At 48.7% G+C, this 24,971-nt stretch overlaps 1 protein-coding gene across 3 annotated transcripts in view; it reads right to left on the bottom strand.

Moving 5' to 3' along the window:
- Positions 1-6,882: 6,882 nt before the first annotated feature.
- ZBTB40 (zinc finger and BTB domain containing 40) overlaps positions 6,883-24,971 on the bottom strand; it is an 80,343-nt gene continuing 62,254 nt past the window's right edge. For all 3 annotated transcript variants that reach the window (XM_025357658.1, XM_025357651.1, XM_025357666.1), the window contains 7 exons: positions 24,478-24,684; positions 20,148-20,312; positions 17,332-17,546; positions 15,970-16,132; positions 15,150-15,236; positions 13,494-13,720; positions 6,883-11,734 (listed from right to left, as the gene is read on the bottom strand). In XM_025357658.1, coding sequence (XP_025213443.1) covers positions 11,540-11,734; positions 13,494-13,720; positions 15,150-15,236; positions 15,970-16,132; positions 17,332-17,546; positions 20,148-20,312; positions 24,478-24,684 — 1,259 coding nt within the window. In that variant the 3' untranslated portion in view covers positions 6,883-11,539. The remainder of the gene's footprint in view (positions 11,735-13,493; positions 13,721-15,149; positions 15,237-15,969; positions 16,133-17,331; positions 17,547-20,147; positions 20,313-24,477; positions 24,685-24,971) is intronic.

The raw sequence follows: 24,971 nt of genomic DNA, 5'->3' as shown, positions 1-24,971 counted from the left end.
ACGCCAGGCTCTTCTTGTGCCAGATTTTGCTCGGTGCTCCCACTCCACGGGAATGGCATCCTTACAGATGAGGAGCCCAAGGCTCAGAGGTAAGTCGCACACCGTGAAAGTGGCAGTCCGAGCCAGAACCCTGGTTTCTCTACTTCCCATGCTACCCAAGGAATCAGAAACGTTGGAGGAGGGCTCGTGGAGGTTATCTAATCCACCTGCGGGGGTGGGGCTGAAGAGACTCGACCAAGGTCACACAGCTCACGAGTGACAATGAGTTGCGTCTTCTCATGACTTGCATAGTAAGTGTGCTGGAACTAACACATCTTGTTCCATGATGAAACAAAAATCGTAGTTAAGATTATGTATGCTTTTTAAAAAAATGTTTGCTTGAAGCAAGTGCTTTCTAGAATAGTTGTGAGAAAGCTGCAAATACACAGGCGAGGCTGCCCCCCAGGAGTGGCGTGCCTGGCCCTCTGTCCACTCTCTGGGAGTAGTGGCTGTGCTCAGACAGCATGCTCAGTACAATGCTGTCTTCTCAAAGATAGGGGCCAGCGAGGTGTGTGTTGGGGAGTGGGAGGGCTTCCTGGCTACCTCTGTGGCGCTTTCTCATTTTGCTTTAGCTCTGGTCTGGAGCTGGTGAGAAACAGGAGCAAAAATAGGGTATTTTGTATTTATGCCAATGTGACCCTTCCAGTAAAAGCTGGTGACCTTGGGCAAGTTTCTCAATCTTTTTGAGCCTCTGTTGACTCCGTGAAATGGGGTTACAGGTGGTCAATACAACAGCATCAGCACCGATGAGGATGAAGACGCAGGAGGGTACAGCGGTGACGTGGCTGTCCGAGCGCATAGCCAGGGAGCGAGGGGCAGCCTTCACGAAATGAAATGAAGCCTTCTGAACCTTGCAGCCAATGTCCGCCACTCGCGCACATCGCCCTCCCAACACAGGGCACCAGTGGAAATGCCACAGGCTTTGCAATCTCACAGACCCAGACTTGAATCTGGACTCAGCTACTTCCTGTGTGACCCTCAACCCTCTGAGCCTTCATCTAGTTCTACGCTGTCCAGTAACAGCAGCTACGAAGCTACATGGGACTATTTAAATTAAAACTATGGTTCCTCAGGTGCACTAGCCACATCTGAAGTGCCCAACAGTCACACACGACTAGTGGCTCCCACAGTGGACAGTGTAGAATGGACCACTGTCGCCATCACAGAGTCCTACCAGCCAGTGACTGTGGGTGTGGCACCTGTGTTGGGGATGAGGTATACACGCGCTCTGGCCCAGGGCAGAGGTCAACAAATGGCAGCTCTCACCCACCCTTGCTGCTAGGACTTGGGCTGTGCCGGAGTCTCCTCACTTGCATGGCCTAAGAGGCACTTCTCCTTGCCAAGTGGATGTAATGCTGGGTCCAGCTGTTCTCACTGCAGTTCTGCTACTGACTCGCCATGTGACGGAACAACCAACTGTCCTGAAACCTCGATTTCTTCATCTGCAAAATAATCATCCACGCCCCTCCAGCCTCAAAGCACTGCTGCCAGAACCAAGCGTGTAAATGACTGAAAGTGCTGTGAAATGCAGGGAAGTGTAACAGGCAGCACAGCGAGGTGGAGAAAAGCCTGCGTTTGGTGTCAAAAACCTGGACTCCAATTCCACCTCTCACTAGCGGAGAAGCCTTGCGTCTCAGGCTGAGGTCTTGTACTGTCTGAATCCCTTTCCTGTAAAAAGAGGTAACAATAAAGATACCTACTCTAAACTTTCATGTGACTGTAAGGATCAAAAGAAATAATGTATATGAAAGTATCTAAAAATAGCAGAGAGTGATTCCAGAATAAGGCATTATGGGACTACCATTATCCATGCAAAAGGGAGGGCAGGCCGGGGGGTCACGCATTAGCCACCTCCTCTCTTTCTGTGCTCCACCTGCCCCACAGCCCTGCTCCTACCAGGTGAGGCCTCCGTTGCTCCAAGTTAACTGACCACTGCTTGGGACAGAAATGGGGACACCATATGGGTAAGACGACCCCTCTTCAGCCATAAAAAAGAACGATATCATGTCGTTTGCAGGGACATGGATGGAGCTGGAGACCATTATCCTTAGCAAACTAACACAGGAACAGAAAACCAAATAAATACCACATGTTCTCACTTGTTAGTGGGAGCTAAATGATGAGGGCATGTGGACACACAGGGGGTACAACACACACTGAGGCCTTTTGGAGGGTAGGGCGGGAGGAGGGAGAGGATCAGGAAAAATAACTCGTAGGTACTAGGCTTAATGCCTGGGTGATGAAATAATCTGTACAACCAACTCCTGTGACATGAGTTTAACTGTATAACAAACCTACACTTGTATCCCTGAACTTAAAAGTTAAAAAACAAAAAAGACAACCCGTTCTGCTGATGCCAGAACAAGACACGAACTCCACTGGGGCCACATGGCCCAAGCCGCTGGGGGGGCGTGAGGTCCAGGAAGCCCCCTGCATTGATGAGGCGCCCCCTGGGCTGGAGGGGCTCGTTCCAGGCAGGCTCCACAGTGCCACTACAGCAGTGGGAGAAGCGCAGGTCTCAGGCCTCCGCAGAGCCCGGCCCTGCTCCCGATTCTGCTGCTTACCTGCTTATACAAGACGCGTCTCCTGAGCGCCAGGATCTCTGGCTGTCCTGCATCTCAAGGAAGAGCCCCAAGTGAGCTGTGAAGTGTCAACTGAGGACTGGTGAAACTGAAGAACATAATGGTTAAAAAAAGTGACAGGACCCAGGCCACTGATCCCACACAAGGCAAAGGACATGACCCTTTGCTCCTGGACACATTTCTGGCTGATAAAAGCAGAGTTTTAGGCCTGCCTGGCTGTCTCAGGCAGGATGGACGGGGGGACGGGAAAGGAGAGAGAGCAGGTGGAGAGTCCTCGGCTCTATGACGACAGTCCAGGTATGACAGCAAGGCTGCTGAAGGCATGGGAAGTGGGGATAAGCCACATTTTCTGGCTGATTAGGTATTAAACAAGAAATGCTTAAAAAGAGCAAGGGATTTAAGAGCAGACTCTGGAGTCAGACAGCTGGGTTCGGATCCCAGCTATGCTGCTGCTCTCTTGCTGCAAAGCGACTTCACCTCTCTGGTGTTGGTTTCCTCATCTGTAATACAGGGATGATAACAGCACCTACGTTATGGAGCTGGTGCTAGAATTCTGAGAAATAAGAATTACTGAGCCAGGCATGGTGGCTCATGCCTGTAATCCCAACACTTCACAAGTCCGAAGTGAGTGGATCGCCTGAAGTCAGGAGTTCAAGACCAGCCTGGCCACCATGGTGAAACACCGTTTCTACTAAAAATACAAACATTAGCCAGCTGTGGTGGTGCATGCCTGTAATCCCAGCTACTTGGGAAGCTTAGGCAGGAGAATGGCTTGAATCTGGGAGGTGGAGGTTGCAGTGAGCCGAGATTGCACCACCACACTCCAGCTTGGGCAACAGAGCGAGATTTTGTCTCAAAAAAAAAAACAAATTACAAAAAGTTCTTCATTCAGTGTCTAATGTAAGCACGTAATAACACCAATCATTAATTAGGATAATTTTTTTTTTTTTTGAGATGGAGTCTTGCTCTGTCTTCTCCAGGCTGGAGTGCAGTGGTACAATCTCAGCTCACTGCAGCCTCCACCTCCTGGGTTCAAGTGATTCTCCTGACTCAGCCTCCCAAGTAGCTAGGACTACAGGTATGCGCCACCATGCCTGGCTATTTTTGTATTTTTAGTAGAGATGGGGTTTCACCATGTTGCCCAGGATGGTCTCGAACTCCTGACCTCAGATGATCCACCCGCCTCGGCTTCCCAAAGTGCTGGGATTACAGGCGTGAGCCACCGCGCCTGGCCTATTTCTAAAACATATTAATCTTCTTCTTCCTTCCCATACCCATGAAAAAGACCAACAAATCAACCAACCAACCAAAACCCCCACAGAATTTGCAGGTGCTGGGATCTTTGGGTCTTGAGTCTGGACGGGCATGGGTGTTTTTGGTACCTGTTTCTCATATATAATCCTTACCTGGCTGATGAGTCCTGTAGGAGCAGGAGCCAGGCACCATTTTAGCCTGGTAACAGGACCTTACCGAGTCCCAGAACTTCAGGTCTAACACACCTGTGCACTCAGGCACCTGATGTGCCAGGCTAACTGCTGGGTACACACGTGTGCATGTAAGAGAGAGAACGAGGATAATGCACAGTCCGTGCCCTTGAAGGGGTCACAGTTTAGTGAGGGAGGATCTTAAGTCATCCTGTGACAATCTAATAATCCCATGCTCCCAAACCCACATGCGCTCTTACTTGACATCTCTGTCACCCCCACATACTCATACGTGCACACACAGCTCCCGTCTCCTCAGCTCCAGCCCTGCCTTTCTGGAAATGCTGGCTTGGTGTGGACCCTGCGTGAAGCACAGGTGTTTCAACCTTAAACAACATGAAAAGCTGTTTGCTCCTGTGCCAGCCCCATAGGCCCCCGTCCCCACCCCCTGCCCATTTTTATCAGACCCTCCTGATGGCAGGGCTGTGAAATCTCCCCTGGAGGGGACCGTGGGTCCCTGGACTGACCTTGTCCTGATGTGTTTGATCAGCTGTTTCTGGCCTGCGCTGGGGGAGCCAGAGCTAGAAGCGGCAGGAATGGTGTTTGATCAGAGCAGCTGGAGTGGTGGGGCCCGGCTGGCTGCTCTTGGCCTTCTACTACTCTCTTCTCAGAGGACAAAGAGAGGAGGATGTTCTGACAGACCAGCCCACGGGTAACTTGAGGTATAGCCTCACTGACCAGAATAAAATATGGAAGTTGGGTTCTCCCAGAGCTGAGAAATGAAAGTAAGCAAGAGGGGTACCGCTTGGTTCTGGCAGAGCCTCTGTGTGCCCAACCCAGCACCCCTAACTCTCAGAGAAACCGAGGCAGTAAATAGGATGTGGTCCCTGTCCTCATACTGGTTAGAATCTCAAATGAGATGAAGCTGTGTGAGGATTAAGGCAAAAATACACAACTGCATACCTAGGGTTTCCATTGTGTAGTAGATGAATTTGGGACATTGCGGAATACAGATTTAGGGAGCGACAGGGAAAGCTGGGGAAGTTCTTTCTCCACGATGGAGCTCAGGATTCTAGCAGCACACGCAACCCTGCCAAGTGCTGGCTCTCTCTGCCTCACAAGGTTGCAGACATGAGGTGGATGGAGAGTAGATGGAATAATAGCGTATTCCACGACTGGCTAGAAACAGCTCACACTGAACATGTGGTGCAGAGCTGCAGAATAGGAAGCAGCTCCTCTACCCTCAGAAGAGCGAGTCCAAGGTCAGAGTCCCCGTCTCCAGCAGTCGGCAGCATCTGCTAAGCGTCCACTGAGTACTGTCCAGTCTGAGTACGTGGAGGAGATACAGAGGTCTTGGTGGGCATGGGACCTACACCTGCCCTGGGTGAAAGGCCAAAAGGCAGGACAGATGCATGAAGAAAAGCCTGCAGAACATTCTCGAGAACATGAACTTGGTTTCTATGTCCACGTCCTTATAACCTCTTCATCTCTTAATGAAGAGTAAAGGTCCTGGTCTAGGGCACGTCTGCATGGCACCACAAGCCCCTTTTCCCTTTCATTCCAAACATATCCTGAGCATAAGCCTATGGAGAAAAGGACAGACAGTAAACACTAAAGAGGCAGAGAGGCCAAAAATCACTGCAGACTTAGGTTTTCCATTTCCTTTGCTCTCACTGGATGTGTCCCCACCCAACATGCCCAGGTTTCTGCCTTTACTCAGATGTGACCCCTTTGCTGTAGTGCCCAACAGCTGAGAGTCCCTGTACCAACCTGGGGAGATCCTGTTCCCCTCAGATCACTGTTCACTCTGGTCTGGGCTGAGGTCTCTGGATTTATGCTTCCTCTTATCCTGGTTTTGGAGACCCCCACACTGGGTTCCAGACCCTGTATCTAGGATACATTAGGCACCTCCTTTCCAGCTCTCCTCTGCCCTGGCTCTTCCTCCAGGCCCTTCTAAAATATTATAAACACGAACAGCCATCATCTACGAAGCGTCTATATTCTGTCAGATATTTTACAAATGTTAACTTTCTTCTCACAGTCACTGTCAGGAAAAACTCGCCCAAGGTCATCTGTCTAGTAAGACGTGGAGCTGGGAAGCTCCCAAGCCCGTGTCTTTTCCACTGTGCTGCTGAGTCCTTCCAGTCAGCCACCCTGGCCCGGAAGATCACCGAGGGAACCCCTCAGCCCACTTCCTACCTCTGCTCCATCCCACCCAACCTGCAGCAGCACTTCACCTCTGCATACCTTCAACTTTGTGGCTGGGGTCCAACTGTATGTTACAATTACCCACTGCAGCTGGCTGGGACACTCTTGGGACTACTGCCCAAAATATGACACGGGTAGCTCCAGCCCTGCTCTCCAAAGACAGCATTTAGGCAGGGGAGCATTCCTTCCTCAACTCACTTGCGAGCTCTGAACAAGGGTCCATCTGTGCTCCTCCAGAACTGTCCCAGGAGGCGTGAGCACAGAACCTCCCCAACTCCCCTGCTCTCTGCAGCAGCAGGGCTGCGGGATCTAATGCACCTCCCCTCGTCTTAAACACTGGGTGCTTCCTGCAGAAAACATGTACATCCCATCCGGGTCTCCTGTTCTTGTTTCCTTGTTGGCTGCCAGCAATGTGACATTTCCAGCTGTTCACCGAGAAAGGTTTAGTTTATTTTACAGCTATCTGCTCAGCACTTTGTACTTTGGGAGCAGTTGAGATTCAAGAGATAAATGAAAAGTGGGTGTTATAAGGATCCCCTAAGGATTCAGAGGAAAAAGAGAGACTACATAAAGATACAGGAATGAACATTCTCTTTAGTGCCAGAGAATGCAGGGAATAGTTGACTTGCATGCAAAAAATTTTTATTAATAAAAGTTAAAATTTTCTACATTAAATACATTAATTCCAGACTTTTAAATCATACTACAATTCTGTAGAGTAAGCACAATCATTTCTCCATTTTATAATAAAGTTGGGGGCCAGGAGGAGGGAGCTCAGAGAGGGTAAGCATCTCACACAATGTCACAGTTAGACAGCAGGACAGCTGGATGTACCCAGGCTGGACACCAAAGCCTGTGCTCTGAAACCCTGCCCTACACTCGCTCCCTGGGAAGGACGGTTTAGGAATGAGACTCCACATGATGGGAGAGCTTTCTTTCCCCCAGGCCATGTTAACACGGCCACAAGGTACACAAATGGCCCCTAGGACACCAGGCCCATCACGCCGGTCCCCGTCTGACACTGGCCCAGAACCAAAGAGAAAGCAGTCTATAACATCACAGTCCATTTGAAACTCACGTAGCCTAATTTTTTTCAAAGTACATATTTTATTTATATAGATTAGTGCAAGTTGAACATGAATATAGTTTGTAATCCAATTTATATGGCATCACGTAGGGGCTGGCTGTCCTGACCATGGTGGAAGCAGGGCTGATTGGCCTTGGTAAAGGAAATGACACACATTCCCCCAATTTGGAAGCAACTTAATTAGGCAGGGAGTGATTTTTTTCCTTCAACAATGTAGTTCCCAAAGTACAGACAGCTTCTCTCTTCTTTATAGGCCGAGTCGTAGGAGTAGCAAGCTTCTACATTTTGGCTGTGCTTCTGAGCTTTTGGCCTAAGTCCCACCAGCCTCAAAGTTTCCGTGACAACAAAACAAGGATCGACTTGCCTCTGACACTCCCTTCAGCCCCAGATTGTCCTCTTACTCCCAGTTTCTTCTACCTCCCAAGTGTCACTGGGATACAAGCAGAACAGGGCTCAGGTGCTGAACTCGCCCTTGGGGAGGACTCATTATAGCATCCCTGCATTTTCTCCATTATCGTCCAACTGCCTAGGCCCAATTTAATAACATGCTGCTTGTCTCCTGGAACCGCCTGCCCACTCTGTGCATGGTTGGCAATTCCCTCCCTCCTTTGGTCAATGCGCAGCTTCCAGGCACGTGAGGTTTAAAGGCACATCCGCCACCCCATCAGCCTGTCTTCAGCTTGTGGTGATCACGTCACCAGCTTAGGGCCCCCTCACCATTCTCCTTCCTTTCTGGGAGTCCCTGATTGATCCTGCAAATAAAGAGTAGGGACCTGTCTCCCCACTGTCTGTCTGACTGGATTTTATTTTACCCCTCAGCCCCGATTATCAGAACTCTAGCCTGAGGGATGAAGCTGGCGTGCCTCCTGTGGTCAGTGGGAAGTCAGAAGACTTCCTTAGAGGAGACCCGGATCGCCAGGGAAAGGTATTCATACTGCAGACCCTGCTACTCACTGGGCTCAAAGCTTCCCAAACACAGAGCTTCAGAGACAGGCTGTCTCTTCATGTCTCTTTACCCATAAAAGAAATGAGTAAAGACCCCTGGTCCCTGCCCTCTGGTTCCAGGTTCTGCTAATGTGCGTCGACAGGAGTCTCACCTTCTTGCAGTAATCCTTGCTCTTGAATCATCTATTTGCTGTCTCACTTACCTACAATGGGCAAGTCCTGTTCCCTAACTGACCCCAGTATTCCCACAGAATCACACTCCGGCCTGGAATCTGACTGCCTTTCCCTCCTCACCAGCTGGGACATGAGCTCTGGGAGCAGAGGTCTGGGGACCCACCGAACAGATCCATGTGTTCTAAGAAGCCCACGGACTCCTTCACACCACCCCAAAGGCCCCAGAGTTCATAAGGGCAGCACCCTATGGGGCATGAGGCAAATACAGCACCGGGACCCCACAGAAGCGGGGGATGTGGACTCAGGAGACCACACGAACACTGTCCTCTGTGGCGGCAATTCAGGTCTCTTGGGTAGAAGTAGGAGAAAAGGATAAAATGGCCAAGCAGAGTCAGAAAGTTTTCCTATAATAAGATCCATCTGGGCTTCTCTAGAGAGCAAGACCATAAAATCAGCCAGCCAGTGTGGAGCCCACTCAGAGCAGACCGTGAACTCAGGAGGGGCCTTCCCCTCTTTCTTGATGAGAACCAGCACTGGGTTTGTGCCTTCTGCTGAGTGTGGCACGGGCCAGAGGGCATCCAATGGGCCCCAGTAGCCAGTCCACTCTCAGCACAGTAAGCTGCAAATCTGGTGATTCCAAAGAAAACAAATGTCTTGTCACAATCTGGGTCTCCAGCAGAAACCTGGCCAGGCGTCGAGGCTCATGTCTGTAATCCCAGTGCTTTGGGAGGCCCAGGTGGGATAACGGCTTGAGCTCAGGAGTTTGAAACCAGCCTGGGCAACATGGCCAAACCCCATCTCTACAAAAAACAAAACAAAACAAACTGGCCAGCAGTGGTGGCTCATGTCTGTGGTCCCAGCTACTTGGGAAGCTGTGGCAGGAGGATCGCTTGAGCCCGTAGAGGTTGCCGTGAGCCAAGATCGTGTCACTGTATTCCAGACCCTGTCTCCCCCAAAAACAGAAACCTGAGAAAGAATTTCTCAGTGCTTGAAAGGATCTGACACTTGAATTCAAAACTTACAGCCCTCTTGATTCTGAAGAGTTTTTTTTTTTTTTTTTTTTAAATCACTTCCCTATAAGCTCTCAGCAATTATTTCTTGTTTTGTTTTGGAAGAAATTTTAGTGACATTCACTGTGGCTCCCAAGCCCCATCCCACAGCTTGTGAGGGGCTGTATTCTCATCCACTGGGCTTGGCACCAATGCCCTGTAAGCATGTGCCACTCTACCATCTTTCAGTGGGTTTTCTCTGGTGCCAAGGGGATATTCAGTGCCATTTTGCCACCTGCAGATCAAGAGCTCTCCCAGTCTGACAGTTCCCAGGACGGAAAAGCCTTAACACAGGGACAGCCTTGGTAGAAACAGTGAGCCCTTCACATGGAGATGAAGTCTTAAAGGTTTGAGCACCATCTTCTGGTCAGTTTTTGGCTTCTGAGGCCGACTCTCCTTTAGAAACTTCATTTATTTCAGAATGGCAGAACCCTAATTGACAAGCTCAAGTGACCTACATATCAGAATGTAGACAGGACCAGAGGCAGGTGTAGTTGGCTGGGATGAGCTGTCCCAGGCTGGCCGGAGCTGGCGCTCGCTGTGGAAACTGTCGGGGCTGGCTGCACAAAGCCAGCAGATGCCAGTCAGTGGGTGTGCTGGTCAGTAAGGCTGTGCCTTCTGTGCTTCAAGCAGGGTAAGACCTGACCATATGGGAGCAATAAAAGCTTCCATGGTGACCAAAAGTGACCCCTGCCTCTGTACATGGCAATGTGAGATGTGCCTGGAAGGAAGAGGTGGCCCCATCTCTGCCAATGTGGGATCCAACCAGGCACTCCCCTCCACAGGGGGTCAAGCCACACACGGTGGCAGAGAGCCCTGCCTGGTGTGTAAGCACCACACCAGCAGACTCCAACCTTTGGCGTGGAAGGAAAAGAAGATAAATGCTAGTCATTCTCTCCAACGGCAGGAACCTACATCTATCTAATTGCACTTCATAATGGATTCCACAAACCATTAATTATCAGATTATATTTTCGGAACTGAAGATAAAAAAGCTTTGTGAAATTCGGACTCCAAAGGATCGCTGACCTGCAATAAGTGGGGCGGCCTTGGGGAGGTGAGGCAGCAGGCCACTCCCAAGGCAGGGAGTGCATGGCAGCAGAGCCACGGGCAGTCACGGCTGCTCCTCCACACGCAGACAGGACTGCCTGCCTGGTGCTGGTCACGGTCTGCACCACGTGACCCAGAGGGAGCGAGGCTGCCAGGTCAGGCAGATTTCAGCCTTTGATTAAAGGAAGGGGATGAAGATGACACGGAAGAGCTGTGGGAACCAGCCTTCAGGTAAGGAATACCAAGAAGAATGTCCTGGAAAGGCAGAGACTGGCTAGCAGCTGATGCCTCACATTCAACACTTCCAGCAGAAACTCCAAAGCTTTGTTTTGGGAAGGGCTGACAACTGACAAGGCGTTACCAGGCATGGAACTGAGGGCTACTTGTCCTATAGCCATCAGCAGGGTGCTGGGCATGGCCACTGGGTGCAGGGGGAACCCCAGCGGAGGGCAGGATGATAGGACTGAAGAAGGGGCCAAGTGTGCTCACACCTGAGGTCCCTGAATTGTCTGTTGGTGCCCCTCTCACTTTAAATGGCCAGAGGCACTGGCAGCATTTGCAGCCCCACTGTGGGCCAAGCCCCATATCTAACTGCCATTCTGCCCACTGAAGGGTGTCGGCACATCGCGCCTCCTGGGGTGCCCTGGTCACCAGCTCCCATCCCACTGCTCCTTCAGACTCTACTTCTGAAGCTACATGTCACTTGGGGATGGACAGTGTCACAGAGGCCGCAGCAGCAGCCCTGTGGGGAAGGAGGCCTGTCTGCTACAGAGGATGGTGCAGTTGGTGTTGAGGGCTCGGATGCTGTTGGTTCTATGAGAACAATGAAGCTTTCGTCTGTTTTCTAGGTGAGACTGTGTTGGCTGGTGCTAAGCTAAGATGCTCACCACTCAGGACAGCCAGGGATGGAGGGCGAAGGGTAAGCTGTGGGGCCTCCTCTCAGCTGCAAACACAGGAAGGCTCTGCCGGATGAACGGCTGCTCATTTGGCCTCACCACAGATCAGCGTCACTGTGCCATCCAGCAAATCTTCCACAGTCACTGCCACGAGCTCAGAGCTGGCCTGAGATGCCTGAGAATCTGGCAACGTCACAAACACCTGTGACCCGGCAAGCTGGGTCTCCTCCAAAGTGATCACCTGCTCTGTCGGGGCCACCGGCTCTGGGGTTTGGATCACCTGAAAGAGAAAGACCGTGAGGCTGCTCTGGGCAGTGTTCGCAGTTGGCTCCCTGATTTACATGGTTTTCCTCTCATGCTGTAATGATGATATTTATGTTTTCACCTGAGGAGAGCAATTATCTGTGCCTAATGGGAAGAGGCAAGTCTAACCCACCAGCGACGCAAAAGAGAAGGCCAGCAAACCATTTAAATAACTGTGCACTAAATTGCTATAATTTCGCTCAGTACGCCATCTCGGGGTGCCCGGACTCTATGATTACACACCAGCGAACACGGGCTCCATTTTTCACACTGGGTTTTCCTGTCTTGGGATGACAGTGCAGAGGTGAGTGCCATGTGAGAGGAATGCCACTGAAGCCAGCTGGTCTCATGCCTGGAACACGGGAACGGGATTGATCCACCACAGGCCCAGGCGGGCCTGGGGCAGCGTCTCTGGACCTCTCACAGGCCCACAGCCTTCCCAGGAGGCCACACAGTGATTGAGCTTAGGAGGAAGACTGGATGAACTGTGACGCCATGCATTCATTCAGCTCACCAACCTGGCAGGGCCAGTGCCCCCTTCTCTTCTCCACAGCCCACCTATGTCCCTTCCAAATCTGCATAATCTGTTAGAGACAACCTTTCCAACTCAGAGAGAATGAGTCTGTGGTTAGGCATTTCCAATTCCTGCCTAAGCCTCCAAGTTGGTGTTTCTGAACCATAGACGCCAGAAGAGCTAGATGCCCTTGATATTTTTAAAGCAGAGGCCACAGCCACCTTGCTCTTGAGAATCAGCGAAGAGCAGAAAGCAGGAATGAGTGAGGAAGCCAAGCCCAGCTACTTCTCTGTGCTACAGGAGAGAAGAGATCTACTGTGATGTTCAATCAACAATGATCTAGGAAAGTAGTTTTCAAACTGCTTTGCTTTCTTTTTCTTTTAGAAATGGACCCCCCAGCCCCACCTTTTCCCCAAAGGGCATATTATCAAGAACCATAATATACAAAAAAGATAAAAGCAGAGCACCTTTGGTTGATATGACAGCAGAGTGTTGACGGGAGTCCTGCCTACCCATCTTCCCCTCTGTTCCCCAGAGGCCTGCAAGAACCTGGTTTATAAATGACCGATCTATGGAACTGGACAGCGCGACAGTCTAACAGACCAAAACCTCAACCAGTTTATGGTTCCTCTCCAACCCACCCACAAATTACTGGTGATGGATGGACCTGAGTTTATCTTCCTTTTCTGCCCACCCTCTCTGGAGAAGACGGGAAGAAGAGTAAATGAGGATCAGGGAAGCAAAGAGAAGCTGGATCAAGCCTAGTCCTGAAATATCAAGAAGAGGCGTTTTTTTCACCCAGGTAAAGAGGAGAGGCCCAGGTGTGTGCAAGTGTGTACTGTGTCCAGCCCAGAGGCGCTCTCCAAGCGCTTCAACTGCAGGCTGGTCCCTGCCCAACAAAGAGCTCCTCTGTCTCTGAGGTTTCCTGCAGTTCTCACCACACCCCACGGTGTTTCTCAGGAGGCAGGGACGTATGCACTGGGGGGAGGAACCAAGCTGTTCCTCTTTTGGAAATTCTTGCTCCAGGCTCGCTCTACCTAAGGGCCACTTCCCATGTGGCCACCAGGAGACTAGAATTTTCTGTCCTGCTTTGTAAGAAGTCCAGAGAGACTCTCTACAAGATCCCCAAAGAGTATCGCTTGGTACTATGACAGAGCCACCTCTAGAGAAGCCTTAGGAACCCTGTGTTAGCATTCTGTGTAGCTGATGGCCCCAGAATCACCTGTACCATCTGTGAGGCTGCTGCCTGGGTTTCCGTGCTCATCACCTTCGGGTGCTCAGATTCCAGGTGACTGTCAAGCTGGGCCTGGGAGGTGAAGAGTTCCCCACAGAGCTCACATGGGAAGGTGGTCTCTGACTGCTTGAAGTGCTCTGTGGTGACATGGTGCTGCAATGCTCCAGGAAAACGGAAAGTAGCAGCACAGTACAAGCACCGGAATGGCTGGGACCCTGGAGGAGAGGGAGACAGAAGAGGAGGGCTGTGGGAAAAATGAGAGAAACGAGGGCAGGAAGACATGAGAGGAAGGAGCAATGGGGATCGAGGCTTGGAGGCAGATCCAGATTTTGTGGGACCTGAAGGTTGTTCAATCTGGGGAGCCTTAAGAAAAATAATACAAAATGACAAAGACAGAGCCTTGGAAGGTCCCATGCAAGTGAGGGGCCCTGAGACGACAGTTTCATTAGTATTAGATTCAGGCTAAATCTGTCTCTGTAGAAGCCCATTATTCATTCAACTGCAGATAATCATGCTGACCATACTATATTTCATCAATTCTAAGAAATACATTTTAACATCTCTGAAATAGGATCGATGGCACCTTACGACTTCTGTGGGCTAAGGCAGTCAGGTGCGATTGTCAATGTGCACACGAACATCAAAAGTGGAAGCATCAAGACTTGCAGAATGGGCGTCCACGGCTTGGAAGAAACTCCCTAAGACAGGAATGGTGCATGTTTTTAACTCATGGAAACCAAATGGTTTAGAAGGAAGGAGGTAAGTGATGAAAGGTTAGCTATATTCCCAAAGCAGGAATCAAAAGTAGACTAGTTTTACATAATGCTCAAGAGACCAAAACCAATGGCCTTCAATTCTCTGATGGAATCTTATATTACGTATTCCATCATCAATGTTCTTGATGGCAGAGTAAACACTGTGTGGAAAAACATGCTTGTTGACAATCTGAATTGAATGTTACTCTGAGAAGCTGGATTCTTCCCTTAATCAGTTTATTTTTTATGTTTTCCTTTTTATGTATGCACACTACAGTGAGTGACATGATAAAAATCTATGTCAACTTAAGTCCAAAACAGCACTTAGAATAACGTAGATATTCTAAGTGATAAGAAAGCACAGTTTAACTGACAGTAGTTTTTCTTTCTTAATAGTTCATTAAAAATGGTACATCTTATTTAGTCGAACATGGTGGCAGGCACCTGTAATCCCAGCTACTTGGGAGGCTGAGGCAGGGAGAATTGCTTGAACCCAGGAGATGGAAGGAGTGAGCCGAGATTGCACCACTGCACTCCAGGCTGGGTGACAGAATGAGACTCTGTCTCAAAAAAATAAATAAATAAAAATGGTATATCTTATAACTGGAATTGTATTTATTTATTTTTAACTGGCACTTTAGATTTGATGAAATATAGCAATAACAATGACAATCACAGTTACCGCTTAAGCGATGCTTATTGATGCCAAGGCCTTCAGTTTTTCACACTACTCTATGAGGCAGGTGCTACAACTGTTCCCATTTTATAGATGAAGAAACTGAGGCACAGTTTGTTAAGCAATTTAGCCTGGGTTACAAAGCTGCAAGTGGTGGGGAGGAGACTCAGGCCCCGGCAGTCTAGCCTAGAAGCATGCTGATGGGGTACTGACCTGAATGCTGGCACTTGACGTGAACCTGCAGCAAGGCTGGCGTGGGGAAGAGCTCCTTACACTGGTCACATTCATGGAACTTCATATCTGTGAAGTGCATAAGGAAAGACGTGCTGGGGAAGAACAAATGGTTGGCTTTCCAAGGCTAAAGAGTAACAGGGCTGGGGTTGGGGCGATGGCCAATACTTAGCAAGCATCTACCAAGTGCCAGGAATCTTATAACCTATGGTATATTTGCACAATCTAGTGGCAAAGAGCACGAGATCTGGATCCAGACTGCCTGGATGCTCAGAGGGATGTTGTGAGAATGAAATGAGAAAATATACACGAGGTGCTTAGCATGGTGTCTTGCACCTAGGAAACACTCTGTAACTGACAGCTGCTGTGATTATCACCAAATTTACCTGCAAAGTAGGTTTTAATAACTGCCATTCTGGAGAGAAGAAAACAGGCTCAGAAAAGAGAAGTCACTTGCCAAGGTCATGCAGCTGATAAGTGCTGGAATCAGGATTTCCACTCAGGCCTGCCTACCACCGAGGCTGACACCCTTCCTAGGTGCTGCGACAAGTTCTCACTCACGAGTGGTGGGAGCTTACACTGCTCTACGCTTCCAGGTTTGAGAACCACTGCCACTCAAGCTGCTGCTACTGACTGCTGCTGCTATGGACTGGTGTGGCAGCCTTCATGTGCGCTGGCGCAGAAAAAGGCAATGACCACCGCACACCACACTAGACTATCAGAAGTGAGGATTTCTGGTGGCGCCCAGGAGGCTACACCATCAAGCCCCTCTCACTCTCTGCCGGCAGTACCCAAACTTCACCTGCATGCTCTGCTTTGATGTGCTTCTTGTGCTCAATGGTGTTGGGGAAGGTTTTGTCACAGGAGCTGCACTGGAGTGATGAGAACTTGGAAGATCGGTGGTTCTGAGCAGCAAATACATCAGGGTGGTGGGTCCGATTGTGGTACCACAAACCAGATAATTGCTGCAAGGAATTTGGCAAGTGTTAGGTCTTAGAAAGTTCCAGCAAGCTGGAGAGTTCACGAGGCTCGAAAACAAACACACTTTTGGGTAAGCTGATGTTTCTAGTATCGCACACTCTTACCTATCACACTGGGTGCTGATGTGAGGAGAGGCTGGTGTTTGTGAGAATAAGGCAACTACATATTCATTGGGAAGCCACTACAGGGCAGGGCTCCCGGGAGTCCTTCACAGGCTCATTCCTTACAACAAGGCTATGAGGGAGGTGTTAAGAGTCTTCCTAGTGAGCTGGAAGCGGAGGCACCGAGGGGCTAAATGACTAATCATAACATCAGGAGATAGCAGGACCAGGATTCAGGCCCCGGCCTTCCAACTGAAACACCTGTGTGCTTTACCACTGAGCTGCATCTCACAGCTTCCCAGGAAGCTGGGGCGCAGCAGAGCAAGCTGCTGGAGGAGTGCACACTGCCCTTGTCCCTCTCCTTCCCGGGTTCCAGAGCAGCACTGGGAATACTTTCCCTACAATTCCACGCCATCCCAGGGCTCAAGCCCAGGTCTCTGTTCCGGAACGCTAATGTCACAACATGAGCCTTGGCACAAAGTTAGCTCTCAATTTTCGCTGAGCTAAAATTAGCAGTTATGCTTCTTTGTCTATACCCAAATCTTATAGATGCCACAAGGACCATTCTTTTCTCTGTAGTTTTAAAGCTTCTGATAGATGTAGTTTCTTTTTAGTTCTATACGGGGCTTCACTTCAATTACATATCAAATCCTAAGGTAAAAAGGCTGGGCCCTTCCCTGGAAGTTAAACAAACACACACTAATTGTGCCAAACAAGGTAATTCCAGGTAGTGTTCCACTCCCCATTGCCGCTCTCATGCCCATTGACACATGGGAGTGATGGGTTCTATGGAAGGTGAGCATCCAAGGGGAAAAGCAGCATTCAGTTCACCACAAGTCTGCTGTCTAAGAGAAGAAGTGTGTGAACTCTCGCTCCAATAATGAGCTCCCCAACTGCAGCACCCTGACCAGATCTCCTTAGAGAATCTGGATCACAAGCTGCATCCTTCATGAGAATCAGCCAATTGTCACATCCTGGATACAAGATATGATCTGCAAGCCAGCAACCCAGGCATCAGGGCAGATCAAATGGAGAGTAGGTCAGGGGTTAGGGGAAGAGCTCCCAGTGGCACCTGAGGTCACCTGGTAGGCCTTGTTGCAGATCCCGCAGCTGAAGGGCTTCCCTCCAACGTGGGTGACCATGTGCCGCTCCAGCATGGACGGGGCACTGAAGATCTTCCCACACGTGGGGCAGGGGTGGTACTCTTTGGAGTGCACCTCATGGATGTGCTTCCGGTGATCCTGAAGAGTGGGGAAACTCATCCTGCACTTCTTGCAGTCATAAGGATCTTCTATGTCTGGTTTCATGGGACATCCACGAGAGGAAGAGGTGGAGGGGAAATGAAAACACCACAGGCAGCCATCAGTGAAACACTGGTTGTTGTGTACAGCAACAAATGTGAAGACTCTGCTTAGACAACAGGCAGGGTCACAGACTCCAAGGATCAGAAATCAGTGTAGGAGTCACCTGACTATCCCTACCTTCATCCCAGGAGGTGGGCTTCCTCCAGGGTTTTGAGATTAACTATCTCTGCAGCATCATGTAGTTCATCTCCATTCCTCATTTTACATCTTTTTTTTACATCTTACAAGTTAAATTACACTTTACCACTTTCCAGGGAGTTTCACCCTGGCTCATCCTGTTTGCAGTGGGCATTCTGGAGTTTTCTAATTCTCTGTAGAGGATTTCCAGCACATTCCCCAGAGCATCACTAATTCCTTTGTCATCAACAGCACAAGTGGAGGGATGCTTCCTTTCTCCCCACTTTAGATTCAACAATAAAAACATTAGCATAATGAGTGCTCTATGACAGGCATATTCTAATCACTTTACGTAAATTAATTCACTTAATCCTTCCAATAACTCTATGAGTAGGTTCTATTATCATCCCTATTTTACAGATTAGGAAAATCAAGGTTTAGAGTAGTAAGGCAGTATCTTGCCCATGGGCACTATTAAGAAATGGCTGAACTGAGTGACAATCCCATCTCTCACTCCCAAATCCATGCTCTATCTGAGAGCTACATGCTTAATTGGATATGCCAACTCTTCAGTGAGACCCCCAAAATAAAAACTAGTAGTGATGAAGAATACATTTGCCATCCTATGGCAGGAAACTTTGGTATTTTTCTTAAAGCAACAGAAATCAAAATGTTTTAATAAAATCCTTTGCTCACAAGCCAATCTTTTATGTGCATTGATTCAGATTAATTCAGGAATTCTGACATGCAGCAGCATCACTAACTAGTTTCCCTGTGGACATGAGCTCTTGAAATCTCAGTTTTACACCATCTTCTAAGACACTTTGATGCAGCTTTCTATAAGCAACAATGTGATTCTATGAAACAGGCAAGAAATGGGAAAGTGGGGCCTGGATGCTAGGCCTGCCACGGATGATATAGTTTAGGGTATGGCAAAGTATTCTTGGTCTTCTCCCTTCTGAAAGTTAATAATATCTTCCCCTTTCCTGATGCCCATGTATTGCTACTGGGAAAGGAAGACTAAAGCAGAATGTCATTAAAGAGGTCAAGAGGACATCAAAATTGTGGCGCTGGATCCAAGCCAAATCTCTCATCTGGAAGCCTACTGTAACTGGATTTTTCTGGACAGCCTTGTAAACTCCTTGCAGGGAAAGAGCCACACTTTATTTTCCCTGCATCACCCAGGGTCTAGCCACATGCTGGGCACATAGGAGCTTTGGCAAAGTCCTTGCTGGCTGGCTGACGACAGACTTGGATGTGTTTACATAAAGCGCACTTGTGAGACACTGTATCTGCCAACAGCTAGAAACTGGTGTGTAGGAAGAGGGGTGGGGAGGGAAGAAGAGTATGTGAGATGCATGGCATGCAAAAAAGACAAGCTTTGATGGTGACAAATGGCATCTGAGAGGGTTGCCCCTGTCACCAATAATAATAATATCTGGCATTACTGAGCATTTTCTATGTGTCAGGCGTGGAGTGTCATGCTTTACATGTGATCTCATTCAATTCTAATTACAATCCAAGGTGGTGGCATTATTATTTGCTCTAGTTTACAGAAGGGGCATAAGAGGCTTAGAATGGTGAATAAATTTGTTTAAGGCCTCAAGGAAAGTAAGCGTCAGGGTCAAGATTCAAGTCCGAGCCTGTGTGATTCCAGACTCCAAGCTCTTAACTCCCCTGCTGTGCTGTGCTGATTACACTCCTGCTGCAACAAGAGAGGCTGAAGAAAATGTGATGTGGCCAGCCAAATGCCATGCTGGCGATTTCCCGATGGTGTAATGAGGAATCACAGAATTTCTTTGTCCTTCCTTCCTCTGTGTGTGTGTATATGTGTGTGTGTGTGCCCATGCACACATGCACGCCGAATACAAGTGTGTTTTTGTCTGTGTCAGTTCTCACAGAAGGGGAGAAAGACAGGGGCAGACCCCACCAACTGTGTGAAATACAACGGCACTCGGAAGAGAATGCTGGGCAGGAGGTTTTGAAGGGAACATAACCAAGGCCCACTCACGATGGTAGACATTAACTCAGAAAGTGTCTGGACTGCCCCTATGGGAAAAGGCAGATGGAAGATGGACTCATGGAAATATTCCAGTGCTCTGTGAGCCAATCAGTTATAGAGGCTTTTCCCTTCAAACAGAATTTGCCTCTGTTGGACAAATGGTGCGGGGTAGGCTAAAAAGGAAGACAGGGAAGCAGCCTGGCCAGAGAGAAATAAGTGTCATATGAGAAACCTTAAAATGAGATTCTTCCTGAACTAGGAATGAGGGACTCTGGGTTTTGCAGGGGAACAGGTAAGGGGAAGACACTGAATGGAGCTCGGGTCTGATGGATTGACACCTCTGCTGCAATTGTGACATGCTTTCCCAGTGCCAGGCTGGCATCGAGGGCTTGAGATCCACAGCCTCAGTACATACTGTGAAAGGTATGCAGATGGATGGAGAGGCCATTGGCTTGCCGGAAGCCCTTGCCACAGTCCCTGCAGACATAGGGCTTGTCCCCGGTGTGGGTCCTCACGTGGCGGGACAGCTCAATGGACTGGGCAAACACAGCATCACAGTACTGGCACGCATACATTTTCCCTGCAAATACACAGGAGCTTATTAGAGTCAGCACTAAACATTTATGGCATGGCTACAAACAAAATCTAATTCTACAGCACGTATCAGGGAAATATCATCTGGTGGATGACATTAAAACATCAGGCAGTTTGCAATACGCTGGGTGAGATCTGAGCTGTCTCGTCACATGGCACCTCACAAACACAGCCGATCACACAGAAGGTGCGAGTGTGGTTGGACAAAGGAATAAGGACGGAGTTCTTGCTGCACAAGACAAGCCATCTGTTCATCAGTCACCGCAAGTATGAAAGAGCGTACTCTATTCCCGCAACCAGATACATCCCTGTGCCCAGAAATTAGTGGGTTTGGATCCCCTTGCAACATATACCGTGTGGATTTGCAACTGCACACAAAGGTGAGAGACGTGGATACAGAGAAGAATGAAAGCGTTCTTTCAGTCGCTTGCTATAAAGTTATTATGTATCCCTCAGTTTCTCTATTTTCACATGCACATAATGAGGAAATAATGACCAGACTGCCAAAGATTGTTAGAAAATGTGGGTAAGGAACAAATCTGGAGAACTGGCATTTGTGAGAAATGCTAGACCAATTGAACCTCCAAGCTCCCTTATGGGCCAAGAGAGCAAACAGGGCAATCGGTGAGGCAAGGCTCCAGAACCCCGGATCCCAGGTCTACCACAACTAGGGCAAGCAGCCTCATTTTCAGTGTTTATGTATTGGGTTGCAAAATAAGATTTTGTTAGGGAAAAAAGGGTTCCTTGAATGGAGAGGTGAAATTATTGAGGAGCCTGGGGCATAGTCCTTGACGTTCTCAATCCTCAGTTTCTAGATGATCTCTCAGTGCCTCATACACCATCTGTAATGGATGCCTCCTGTAGTATAGCTCTAGCTTGCATCTTTCCCCAGAACTCCAGATCCGTATGTCCAACTCCCCACTGCTCTGCTCTCCACCTGGATGTCTAGTAGGTATCTCCAATGCATCAGATAGGCCACTATTTGTGGTAATTTGTTACAGCAGCAGGATAAACTAACACACTTCACAGAAAAACCAAAAGTCCTCATCTGTTTTGGGAACCTAAAACAGAGCTCCCAATGCTCTATCCCCACCCTCCCCACAGCCACCACCCACATACTCCCCCATCTCAGTCAATGGCAGCATCACTCAGTTGCTCATGGCAAAGCCCCAAAGCCTTCAGTTCCTTTACTTCCTTTCTTTCCTTCACATCCCACATTCAATCCACCATGAGTCTTGTTACCTCCATTTTCAAAAATATATCCTAAAACTTGAACGTTCTTTACAACCCCCACTAACACAACTCTAGTTGAAAACTATATCATCTCTACACTGGACGGCTCTAATAGCTTTCTGTTTCCCTCTTGCCCTACTATAGCTTATTGTCTGGAGTGGCCAGGATTAACTTCTGAAAATGTAAATTAGATCCTACCACTCATTCTCTGCTCACAATCCTTCTATGGCTTCATGTGGTAAGTGGGATAATGGGCCCCGAAGATGTCCATGTCCTAATTCCTGAAACCTGTGTGTATGTTACCATACATGGCAAAAGGACTTTGTGAATGTGACTGGATTAAGGATCTTGTGATGGGGGGTTGTCTTGGATTATCCAGGTGGGCCCAATGTAATCGCAGGGGTCCTCATAAGAGGGAGGAAGAGGAGCAGAAAAGGAGGCATGGCGATGGAGGCAGAGGTTGGGGTGATGTGGCCAAGAGCCAAGGAATGCGGGCAACCTCTAGGGGCTGGAAAGGCAAGGAATGAGATCTCCCCTAGAGCCTCCAGGAGGAACTCTGCTGAAAGCTTGAATTTAGCCTCACGAGATCCATCCTGGATTGCTATCTTCCAGAATGGTAAAAGAACATATTTGGGTTGTTTTAGGCCAGTATTTGTGGTAATTTGTTACAACAGCAGGATAAACACACACTTCACATAAAAACCGAAAGTCCTCACCCTGGCTTGTAAGACCCTCCAAGGTCCAGCCTTTGCTAGCATCTCTGGCCTTATTGCTTAATGCTCTTCCTCGTTGACTCTGCTTTAGACCCTTCTAGCTCTCTCTGGTCTGTCGTGCGGGTAAAGCTCATTTCCACTGGGGAGGTGCTCTGCACTTGGGATGCTCTCCTTCTAGGTCTTCCACTGGCTCCATTTCTCACTTTGTTTAGGTTTCTCCACAAATGCCATCTCGCAGAGGCCTTCTCTGATGATACAAATAGTGTTCCCCAAGCCCTGTCCCCTCACTGTGTACCCTGCTTTATGCTTCTTCATAGCAATAGCTGCTATCTAAATTTATACTATATATTTACTTGTTTATTGTCAGTTTTACCGAGTGGGATGTAAGTCCCATGACAGGGGTGCGTATATTTACAATACCCAATGCCTGAAAGAGTACTTACGAAATTCATTCACTCAGCAAATACCGGTTGAGGGCCTACTTTTGCCAAGTACTAGTCTAAGTCCCATGGATGCAGCAGTGGGAAAAGAAAAACTAACAGCTTGCCCCTCATGACTCTTGCATTCTAACAGGGAAGACAAAGCAGAAATAAAGTAAATTACTAAAGTAGATACTATATCATATGAGAAGCACTATGGGAGAAAAATACTGCATGGAAACCAGGGGTGGGCTGCTGAGACCTTACAGAGGGTGGCCAGGAAGGGACTCACCGAGAAGCTAAGTGTGAGTAAGGTCTCAAAGGAGGTGATGAAGAAAAGCATGAGGTGTCTGACGGGAAGTGTTCCCAGCAAAAGGAAGGGTAAGAATAAAGGTCCTGGAGCAGGTGCCTGCAGGCCTGAAGGCTGGCCAGAAAGCTAAAATGTACAGGCCTAAGAGATGAAGTCAGAGAGGAATCAGGAACCTTAATCACAGAGGGCCTGAGAGGCTATCTCAAGGACTCTGCATTTCACAACTGACTGGGACAAAAAGCCATTGAAGAGTTTGGAGCAGAGAAGGGACCTGATAGAGTTTATTTATTTTTTAAGTATCAAGAGAAATGGTGAGAGCAAGACCAGCTTTGAGGCTACTGTGACAGTCCAGGTCAAACAATGGTTGCATTATAATTTACACGTAAATGCTCTAAACAATACGTAGACTCCTCCAAGAAGCCTTCCCTGACAATGCACCTCCTCCTCCCCTCCAACTGGACTAGTGACCCCTTCTCCATCCTTCCTCATCATGCTGGTGTTATTCCGCATCATACAGCTGAGAATCTGCATTGTAACGGGCACCACACTCCCCTCCCCCTGCCCCCTTCAGGCCACAAGCTACGGGCACACAGGAACCCCAGCTCAGCTACTCGGCATCTGCCACTGCCTGATCCACAGTAGGTGCTCAGTCAGGGTCCTTCTCATGCTTGAATTCGACCTCAAAGCTAAAAGAATTTTATGTAAATTCTCTCTAACTTTTAATGGCAAAAACCGCAATGACTTTTCCACAAATCTAATACAAAGTCATAGGAGGTTAGCCAGCCTCTTTCAGAAGCTCTCCCAGTAAGCAGTTTACATGTCTATGCACAGAGCTATTCCCAGTCGTCTGTTTGCCTAGAGGTTGTGCATTGTTATTTTATTTTATTTTATTTATTTATTTATTTTTTGAGATGGAGTCTCGCTCTGTCACCAGGCTGGAGTGCAGCAGTGCAATCTTGGCTCACTGCAAGCTCCGCCTCCCAGGTTCACGCCATTCTCCTGCCTCAGCCTCCCGAGTAGCTGGGACTACAGGTGCCCACCACCATGCCTGGCTAATTTTTTGTATTTTTTAGTAGAAATGGGGTTTCACTGTGTTAGCTAGGATGGTCTCGATCTTCTGACCTCGTGATCTGCCCGCCTTGGCCTTATTTTTTTTGATACTTAACTTTCGTGGGTACACAGTAGGTGTATATATTCATGAGGTACATGCGATGTTGTGATACAGGCAAGCAATATGAAATAACTGCATCATGGAGAATGCGAGATCCATCCCCTCCAGCATTTACCCTCTGTGTAATACATAATCCAAATCACATTCTTTACTTAAAATGTACAATTAAGCTATTATTGACTATAGTCACCCTGTTGTGCTATCAAATTGTTTTGTTTTTGAGATCTATATCACACCTAATCCAAATGGGGTTTAGGCACTTTATAGTGAAGTCTGCAGGAGAAATGAACTGCGCCCCGCCTTACCTTCCGAGTGCTTCTTCTTGGTGTGATAGGCCAGGGCGGAGGCCTGGGTGAAGGTCATGAGGCAGTGCTTGCACATGAATGGGCGGTCCCCGGTGTGAAGGCGAAGGTGGTTCTTCAGGGTGGAATTGGCTGCAAACTTCGCCCCACACTCTTCACAGGAGAAAGGCTTCTCATCGAAGTGCTCTGTCAGCTTGTGGTACTGCATGCCTAGGGAAGCCACGCATACCAGAGACCAGAAGAGATGCTACTAATCAGTGTTAGGAATCTCGCACAGGATGCCAAGAGCACTGTCTCAGGCCAGGCCTCCGGAGGAAGCACAGCATGAAGTCCAGGGCGCCAGGCCACGCTTGTGCCCCCTGCACACAGCCACGCTGCTCTCTGCCCACCAACTGGCATCCCCAAAGTCACCTGGCCTCATTCCTGGATGGAATCCCTTCTCTCTCTTAAATAGGACCCTGACACCCAGAACTAGGGAAACTCAACTTGCTTTTATA

This window comes from Theropithecus gelada, chromosome 1 (genome assembly GCF_003255815.1).
Source record: "Theropithecus gelada isolate Dixy chromosome 1, Tgel_1.0, whole genome shotgun sequence".
In the NCBI taxonomy this organism is placed as follows: Eukaryota; Metazoa; Chordata; class Mammalia; order Primates; family Cercopithecidae; genus Theropithecus; species Theropithecus gelada.
The sequence above is the reverse complement of the archived record's forward strand: the minus strand, read 5'-3'. Positions and strand labels throughout refer to the sequence as shown.